Consider the following 10,295-nt stretch of genomic DNA (forward strand, 5'->3'; position numbering starts at 1 on the left):
GAATCACACGATAAAGGAAAATGAACTGGATACTTTTGCCGGCCTTGACATATTGCCGTGTGCACGCGTGTTTGTTTTCCTTGTCTCCCGCCTCCAAACAGGCAGGAAGACGCTTCACTCTGTGCACGGGGTTCAGCGCCTTGGCTCGTTTGTTCCATAGAACAATGGCGTGAACGGAGTTAGCTCATTTGTCAGTCATATAGTCCCTTTGAGATTCAGAAGAGTGATTAAATCTGTACATTGCAATGCAGTATCTTTTTTTTTTTTTTTTTTTTTCCTCATTGTACTTTTCTTAAAAGTAATGTTAAAGTCTCGTCTCGTGACACGCCTAGAGGTGCTGCAAAATAACACGGGGTGCCATCACAAATCAAGTTTTATGATCAGTTCAGCAACAATATGTTTTTATCCACAAATGATTTGAACAAAAAAGTGTGTGCAAAGGTTTTTCAGTACGTTATATCTGGGGAGTTGAATCAGAGCACTTGCACATGGACCTGGTTGACAAATGAAACAGGAAGTTAGAACTCAAGAGTCCAGTTGCTCTGATTCAACACTTAACTACGAAAGCATTCAGAGAGCGCAGACCTCAGCCAAGCGCCATAGTGGCCCCCCATATTGTGAGTCACAAATTATAATCGTACATTTTTTGGATCAGTCTTTGATATTTTGTACAAAACGGTTGGAAACTTGTCCTGTATTTCCACAACCAGGCAAACGCCAGCAAAAACACAGGCGGACACTGGCGGAGGAAATAATAGGACGACCACCTCTTCTGTGGACCATTCCACTGCCTGGGCCATGAGATGAAATTGGGCATTAAACTGTACCATCATAATGTACCTGGTAGTCTTTATTGTGGGTGGAATTTCCCCACGAAACAAAACGTGATCTTTCCCTTTACGCCACGCTCTTCCCCAGGAGATATCTAGCTATCTAGGTGTGTGTCGGGCGGACCTGTCCTTCCCCTTCCTGCTCAAGCATGATCAAGTGGCCCATGACCACCGCACGCACCTCAAGGTGGCGTAGCAAGCGAATAGCAGCACGCATGTGCATTCAGGGACATCGGGTTATTTTTTTATTTAGCAAAAACTCTGCTGCCCACTGAAAACTGCTCCAGCACCCACTTTTGAGTCGCAACAACACCAGTTAAGAATCACTTATCAAGATGAGCCTATAGAAATCAATCAAATATAACTTACCGTTTGGTCGCTTTGATCACGGATAAACAAGGTCAAATAAATATTTAGGAAACTCGATGTACGTGGGCGTGTTTTGACAACCGAATTCCGCTCCAGCCTGAATAATAAACTTTTTTTTTAAGTGCGTCTTATTGGAAGTATTATATAACAAAGTGACCATTCAAATCAAATTTTAACATCTGATATTATTGTTGTTTACTTTCATATCATAATTCCTATCTCGACCTTTAATGGTCCGGTTAAAAACAAAAAGCTACTTGTAAAGAGGAGGGGAAGAAGACTGAGCAAGCCCCTAATCTAAACAGCATCTTGTTGATGGCGAGCGGATGAGATTAAGCCGGCATGCTTTCCTTTTCTTTCCGCCCGGTTTAGGGCCACTGGGCCCTTGCAGCCTGGCGCCTGCACTTGGACACTGCAGACAGGTAGAAGAAGACAGAGAGGTGTCCCCTTTCAACAAACACTCGCCGTTTGACACGTCCATACAATTAATGTTTATTTAAGTGCTGCATTTGTGCCTAAATTAAGGAGTGTAATTGATTTTGCTGACATCGTTGCTGCTGTAGTTCCCTTATGTCGGCTCTAATGGTATTAAGACAGTCCCTATAATGAAGACATTGGTAAAATAGTTACGATCTTTTGGAATTAAAATGCAAAAAATGGTGAAAGTATCTGAAATCAAGGTCACAGATACTTATTTTGACTATTTTCGTCACTAGGTACTTTATCTGTGGTAGACCAATTTCCTAACATTAAATTAGGGGTGTCCAAACTTTTTCCACCGAGGGCCACACACTGACGAATTTGATATTTTATATATTGTTTACATTTTGTACAAATGCTTTAAAATAAGTTATATATTATATTATTACAACAATAACTCTTCAGCTTTTTTTCGTGTCTTTTTTGTTGTCATTTTCCTATTTTTGCTCTTTTGTTTAATTGTATTTCTACAATGTGCTGAGCCCAATAAGAAACGAGCCCTCGGCTGCAAATGGCCTCTGGATACCACTGCCTTCCGTGAGCTGAAATGTGAGCTACATTACTTAAAATAAGCAAAATATTCTGCAAATACAAGAAGAACATTTGACTAAAAGGGTTGGCAGCATTTTGTTTTGTTAAATGTATATCTATTTTTTATTTTAGCATTCATTTTGGAATTCCCCTCCTTTATTTTGCCCATTTGTGTCTATATCTACTGTAAAAAGAAAAGCACCCCTAAAGGTTTTGCTTGACATTTGAACTTATGTCATCATGGAAATGGCATTTTATTCTTCGTATGTATTGTTGTGGTTATTTTGAAGGGACAGGGCATTTTGTTTTGCACATAACTTGAAAGAAAAATTGACTTTTGACTTCTTCAAACATTTCTTTGTGGGCCTTGATTTGTATTTGAGTACCCTGCTTTCCTTTCCAAATTACTGAAGATAAGCAAATAGGGTTCGTGAAAAAACGGTGAAAAAACAAAACAAAATATCAGTTAATTTCGCTTAGATTTCCACTTCGAGTACATTTATACTAACTCCCTATTTAAAGAGTATTTCACACCGTCAAAGCACGTTATCTTATCCATTAGAGCCCAGACAGGAAACAATAGATATGCCTAATCTTAAAACGACTGCAGTGGTGATGGGAGCCGCTCAACTGTGTGGGAGGAAGGGGGGAGGTACATTTCTGCTATACGTGAACATAAAAATGCATTATTTTGTCATGTTGTTGTTAGTCATGTTGTATTCTATCACTTCCAATAGAGTGTGTTAACTCCATTATGGCATAATGATTACGCCAGCACATGCCTATAGCTCGAGGTTGGATCGCAATCAGTCCCTTAAGGGAGGGGCCTGGAGATGACAGCATCTTTCGCTTACTAAATTTAAGCCAACCAAACAGGACCGACCCCCCTCCTCTCTTTCCAACTTCGCCCTCTAGTCACAGACGTGCAGCCAGAGAAGAGGGATGTCTCCGCAGTTCTTTTCACGGTCTGCATGAGGAAAAAAACGCGTCTATACTGCAAATTTGGCACTCCTAAAGTTATTTACCGGTGGACATCATGCTCCCCAGTCCGGCCATAACGTCTTCCACCACGCCTTTTTCAGTCAAGGACATCCTGAAGTTGGAGCTGCAGCGACAATCTCAGGAGCTCCAGTACATCTCCTGCCTGGGTCTCCCTCAGTCTGGACCTTTCCGAGCACACTCGCCGCCCTCCTGCATGCTGGCCAGAAGAGACAGTCCAAGTCCAATCAGTTCTGGATTGTCGGAAAGCGACGAGAGGATGTCTTACTTCGGCGCGCTCGCTGCACCGGACCGGTTGGCTGAGTCCGGACTGCCGGTGGAGATGTTCACTGGCAACCCGGTGCAGATGCATACAGACCTGCAAGTGGAGACCGAGCAGGAGGACCAAGAAACGAGTGAGTGCAACATACTGTACATGAAATGAATGACCATGCAACATCACATAATTAATAGCTAATGACTTCGGTACAAGTCACTTCAAGTGGTTTTTGTTTGACACGTGGTCTCCATAATTATTCAAGTGGCCTAAAATATTTGATCATGCCACACCTTGTGCAAAAGAAGCGCAAAACGCTCTTATCATACTAAAATATTATGACGTGACATGCACTTAAATACACACTGTAACCGGTTACAGCATTTGAAAAACTAATGCGATCAAATACATGAGCTGTATCCAAACGCTGTTGCGAAAAACTTATTAAAGCTTTTATGCATTTTCCATGATTTTATATATCGCTTTAATTGTCAAAAAAAGTAATCCCCAAAACTTAACCCTTTCAGTTTAACTGTGCAATTTGGATTGGGCTTTCGGTTGTTCTGGAGCAATCGGTGCAGTTTTACGTCACTGCATTAAACTATTGCCATGCACAGTGACATCAAAATATTGTTATCCCTCTGATGGTGTCGATCAAAACTGCATTATTACCAATTTGCAAAGACAGAAGTCCTTTCATGGCATTACATCAATTTAACGCAGTGACCAGTCAGTGTAATTGATCTAAGAAACATAACTGAAGGCAACAAGTTGACTATAAGAATGCCCATTGCAGTGTGCGAGACGTTCACCTGATTGTATATTTATTGACATAAGTACAGAGGAGGATTATCTGTGCCTGTGCTATTAGTGAAATTGTCAAATAAATAGTATTTTATGTGGAAACATCTTATTTATTGGATTTATTATTGGTCGATTCTACAGATAAGTCAACTAAAACAATTTGTCAGGGATGTAAGCATGTCACAAAATATTATTGCATTTTTAATTTAAATATTTAGTATTTGAACTGAAATTCTGACTTCAGTGAATAAATGGATATATTGTTATTTTACTTATACATTTCCGTGTGTGCTCATGCAGAGGTGTGTACTTCTTTGCGGGGCGACGACGGGGAGAAGCCGGCCAGCAAACAGCAGAGGACCAGAAGGAAGCCCCGGGTCCTCTTCTCCCAGACTCAGGTGTTCGAGCTGGAGCGTCGCTTCAAGCGGCAGCGCTACCTGTCCGCCCCGGAGAGAGAACACCTGGCGGGCTCGCTCAAACTCACGCCTACGCAAGTGAAGATCTGGTTCCAGAACCGGAGGTACAAATGCAAGAGGCAGCGACAGGACAAGTCTCTGGAGATGGCTGGTCATCACCACCACCACCACCACCACCACCACCCTCCTCCACCGCCGCCTAGGAGGGTGGCTGTGCCGGTGCTGGTGCGTGACGGGAGGCCTTGTTTGACTGGATCCCCAACATATAACACTTCTTACTCAGTAGCACCAAGCGCGTACACCTACAACGGCTACCCGGCCTACAGCTACAACAACTCTGTATACACCAACACTTACTCTTGTGCTAGCTTACCTGCTCTGCAGCCCTCCAACACTGCAGCCAACGCCTTCATGAACATGACTTTGGGACCTCTGGGTGCACAGACGCAGAGCCAGTCTGCACAGGGGACAGTGGCTCCTCCATGCCAGGGGACTCTGCAGGGCATCAGGGCCTGGTAATACACCTTCTGACGCACAGCCTGGATGTACAGTATATCTTTTTTGAACAGTTTGTAACTATGAATGGTGCAAAATTTCAAGTCAAATCTGCATTTTACCCACTGAGCCAGCGTAGAAAACCTTATAAACATGCTGTTTATTTGGCTTTGAATGTTGAGCACACATTGAAGATGCTGCATAAAATACAACAGCCACGTCAGTTCATTGGGAATGCGCAGAATAATTGACGCAATCAACGCTGAATCTGCAGGAAAAAGCAGAAGGTATTGTTTTTCACAGCATGCACGTGTGACACATGAGTAAAACCAATGGAACAGTTGTATTAATGGCTGTTTCACTGTACTACACTAACTGACAATGAGAGTAATGCACAGAAAATTAAATAATTCAGTGAACACAATGGCATCAATGTACACGTTTTGTTTTCGAATGTGTTGTGTGTGCGCGCGTGTCCTATTGAAACGTTTCAACACTTCAATTCAACACACAGCAAGTAAGTTATTTTTACTACAACCATTATTTGTCTACGGACTTGTATATTGTTATTGTATTTATATTTTAACATCATTTTGTCATCTAACATTTTACCCCAGAAAATTATTGTAGAACATTTAAAACTGAAGTAACTTTGTCAAACTATTCCACTACGATGAATATTATATTTAATAAAGTTATTTAGATATGTATAATAACGATACAAAAGTCAAATATATTTCCTCCCTTTTTTGCTGATTGACTTGGACACATCACACACGGTTTTATACTGCCTTGTGTGACTCCCTATAAACGATATATACAAAGTACTGTGCACGAATTCATGTTTTAGCAATGTTACAAATATAGAATCCAATAAAAAAAAGCTCAAAATTAAAGGAAAATCAGTGTGTCCGATCCTAAAGCATTGAAGTGAAATGTACCTCAAAGTGTGCAGGACCAGATGAACTGTTAACTTAAAATGCACTCAATTAAGGTGAAAAATAATAAATGGAAAAACAATGTAAAGTTGCAGGATCCTGTCTTTTAAAACCTAAACCAATACTTACAATCTTCTGATTTATTAGGTCCAAATGGCAGCTACGTGAAAAACGGTGGCCTAACTGGAAAGAGACGAGGACTACAAATAAAAAATGCCTTGAACTAAGATATATTTTTAAGCTTTAAATAGTCGCTTTCTGTGAGAAAGATAGGAGTATTTTGTGAGACAAGAACCAGAAACTCTTTGAGAATGTAGTTCCGGTCAGGATTCAGAGATGGACATTAACCAGACCGTCCTGCAGCATCCTCACAACCTCACAAGACGCATAGAATGGACATTTTCCCCTTCAGAATGGTACACGGTGAAACGTATTGCTACTATATGCCATGTAATAACTCATTCATTTACACACACGCGGGCTGATAATGACGGGCCATTAGTGTTCTCTCATAAACACCTTGCTGTGCACCTTCCTCCAACGGAGGTGAGTGACAACATAAACAGAGCGTTTGTCTAAATGGTCTCCATGATGGACACTTACTTCCTCTCTCTGCACGGTGGGGACGAGGCTGCCATGCCCATGCAAAGTGGTGCACGGTGCTTTAGTGTAAATAGAGCTGGCGACAGGACGGCGGTGCCTGAGGACGCAGGCCGGACAACAGGAGAGTGCCGCGATCACTATCTTTGCATGCCTCCGAAGATAGCAGGCTCATCCGAGAGAGAGAGAGTCCCAACACAAAAGTCTCCCATGGCAACCACTCAAGGAGTTAAGTCACTAAAAAAAAACGCACAGAGGAACACTTAAGTTTCTAAATAAGAAATATTTCGAATCCTTGTGAAGTTCAGCAATTTAAGACAAAATGGATAATGTGGATGTTTTTTTAAAGTTACATTAAAAAGATATCTGTCCACCATATCAATATCTGCCACCACACTGTTTAAACACACAAAAAAGAAAAGGCAGACTTGCAGTGTATTATATAGCTGTATGCATATGTGCAGTATATTCAGTGGATATGTAGGCATAAATACACCTACATGGTATACAGTACTGCATTTCTTTAACCATTGCAACAATTTTAACCCTGCATATTTACGTTAACGCTCTGATTTCACAATAGTAATAATACATAATGTACAAAAAACCTGTTTATTTTAGCTTTTATTGATTGATTTTTTTTAACTTTCAATTTTCCATTATTACGTTCTTGTTTGCACAATAGTCCGTAAATGTGGCTGTTGTAGCAAGCTTTCCTGCATCAATCAAATAAGATCCAGTACAAAAACGGTATCACTAATTGCGCCACGAAAGATCTTTTGATCGATGGATCAATTGAACAACATATCATTGTGGTTGTTAAGCTGCTTTCACAATGGTGAATATTTTGACATTCTTTTAGGACATTGTAGGAAGACTTGCTGAAAACATTTCCAGTCCCAGTATACATCCACTATACGTTAATATCGATTTCAAACAGATAGGTGGTGTTGAGGGATACATTCAGATATGATAATAAAAGCTCGTTTTAGCTCTTCTGCGGTTGATTTCATTTAACATTGTAAGACAGGCCAACAGAGGTAAGTCCCTGCGCAGGAAAAGTCAGGCTTGGTGAAAATGGTAGATGGAGGGCTAAAAGGCTATAATGGGTGCCGATAGGGAGCTTCTCCTACGCAACTCACGGGGGCGCTGTTCAGTCGTTTCAACCGCAACCTTTACTCTGAATTTAACGCAAGTGACGCATTACTATGTGCCCAAATGATTTGCCAAATAATCATTTAAAACCTTGTTTAATTCTTATAATTAAATATACTTCACATATACTTATAATTCACACTTACAGGGGACTAAATATTAGCAACATACAAAATTGAGTGTAATGCTGAACATACCAAACTAAAACGAAAAGTACACAACTTTTGATTTTTGTAAAGGCAGAATTTGTAGATAGGCTACTGATTAAATTGTGCAGGTGTACCGAATACCTATACTTTACCTATGTTGTGGCCAGCGAGTGAAAACTCCTACATTATCAAAAATATATAAACTTGTTACGCAATGTAAAGATTTATTTGACAGCATGGACCTTGTCTAAATGCACCAGATCCACTATATTGCAATGAAAACATATTCTCACATGCTTTAACCTTTGTGTACATACAGGGTTTCAGACAGAAAAGAGTTGTTTTACACCATTTTCTACACCACTGCACCAACAACAACCCCAGTAATAAACGTACTTAAAGCTGACCTTTATGTTCGATAAGCCCCAAAATGTCTGACATAAAGTCAAAGGCGTGGATCTTCACAATTAAGGAGGAAGAAATATCATCCATCAAGCAAAAGCGGGCCAGTTTCTTAATAAAATGGGCTGATGTCTGAGTTGGTGGCATGCATCCAGCTAAGGGAAGTCCATGCAGTCAAAGTGCTGTTGAGAGACGGCGAAGAACAGGACCGCCGGGAATCAGACGACAAAATGTGCCAGGGGACTGCTGCTGCTCCCACTTCTTGGAGCGTGACCAGTTTGATCCTTCCAGGAATGTTCTGATGGATTATTTACCGTGAGTCCATCTGTATAACCCACAAAGACATTTGAACATTTTCAAGTGGCTCACCAAAATAGACTTCAAGAACGCATTCAATTTGAAACGTCTAAAGCAGCCTACATTACCAAGAGCTGTTTTTCATGGAGGGATTATAACATTTGACAGTCAAATGGTCATTTTATTAGTATGCATAGGTTACCGCCAAAAAAATGGGACTGGATTGCACTCAATAATCAAATGTTTTGTTGCTTTATTTGACAGTTCATGACAGGTCCAATTTACACCAATTTGCTGGGCGATAAACAAAAAAACAGTAAATTGACACAGTGCAAATACTATACGTGTTGGACAATACTGCAAATTTCGGTGTCAATGTGATTCAAACTGTTTGTGTGTGTGTATATATACAGTATATATATATATATACACACATACATACACACAAAATATGTGTGTGTGTGTGTGTGTGTGTGTGTATATATATATATATATACACACACACACATATATACATATACACACATACATACATACACACACACTTTGAATTGCTTTTAATTATTTAACAATATATAAATGCAACATCATAAGACAACGGAACAAGATCAACAAAATAAAAAAATATAATTAGCCCATTAATATATTTCAGCAAAATATTATTGCAAAATAACTTGGGCTTATTGCAACAACACACAAATAAAAATAAACAATGTAAGAATATGGACAAGACAACAACAAATACAGATATATTTGTAAAAAATAAAGATAGAAAACCCCCCCTGAAAATACAGGTTTTGATCCGGGATTGATACTACTCTTAGTATCGATTGTCATTATTTGGATCGATCCACTCTCCCCTCCGATTCATTTTTAAAACCCTAGCGGACTTCACGACTGTTGATGGATAAGAATTTACAGAAGCATTTTCCTTTACCTCTGTATATTTGACAAACATATACGCCAAAATGAACCCATTGGTACAGGTATTTACTGAGTACTAAATAGTTGCAGTCGTATTGGAACACAGGCGTTTAAGAGTTAACTACAGTGCGCGGTTTTAGCTCCATGCTAAAGCTAACGCTAGCAAGAACGGCACCACTTACCGATAAAGGCGGATAAGCCGCTTATCTGTAGAGTCTTGCCGGATGTCACAAAAGTTGTCCTGTCATCCTGAGAAGATATCACAGAATAAGAAATATAAGTGGTTTTTAATCGTCGAGTTGTCGGTCAGGCTAGCATTCTGCTTACCGGTAGCTTCGCAGCTTCCTCTGTGGCTTGTGAGTGCATCCATAATTAGGTTCCGGGTACTTGTCAGGGATTAGTTCCGCCTAGTTTATTTCGTGATTGGTTGATTGTGTAGTTGATTAGCTTCAGTTTGACTTAATAAATGCCAAGACTCAATCTTAAAATAGATGACATTTCGTAGAGCATCTTAAAATCGAAAATTATGATTTGGATTGACTTGTACCCTAATTAATGAACCTTTTTTTTTTAATTTTGTCATCGTATTTAAAACAAATATTTCAATACATGAAATAATATAATAATATATAGCAACCTTGGAAAACACA

The 10,295-nt window shown here is 39.9% G+C and overlaps 1 protein-coding gene and 1 long non-coding RNA gene across 2 annotated transcripts; one reads left to right on the plus strand and one right to left on the minus strand.

Annotated features, from left to right (window-relative positions):
* Window positions 1-3,152: 3,152 nt before the first annotated feature.
* nkx2.3 (NK2 homeobox 3) lies at window positions 3,153-5,204 on the plus strand. The gene is made up of 3 exons (XM_054799422.1): window positions 3,153-3,175; window positions 3,228-3,604; window positions 4,570-5,204. Exons 1-3 carry the CDS (start codon window positions 3,153-3,155, stop codon window positions 5,202-5,204), a joined length of 1,035 nt encoding a protein of 344 aa, XP_054655397.1.
* A 2,829-nt stretch (window positions 5,205-8,033) lies between these two features.
* Window positions 8,034-10,024, minus strand: LOC129194197 (uncharacterized). The gene is made up of 3 exons (XR_008573710.1): window positions 9,973-10,024; window positions 9,828-9,894; window positions 8,034-8,749 (listed from the first exon to the last, which is right to left on the minus strand). It is a non-coding gene; the product is annotated as an uncharacterized LOC129194197 (long non-coding RNA).
* Window positions 10,025-10,295: the final 271 nt, after the last annotated feature.

Source organism: Dunckerocampus dactyliophorus, chromosome 14 (genome assembly GCF_027744805.1).
Source record: "Dunckerocampus dactyliophorus isolate RoL2022-P2 chromosome 14, RoL_Ddac_1.1, whole genome shotgun sequence".
Lineage (NCBI taxonomy): Eukaryota > Metazoa > Chordata > Actinopteri > Syngnathiformes > Syngnathidae > Dunckerocampus > Dunckerocampus dactyliophorus.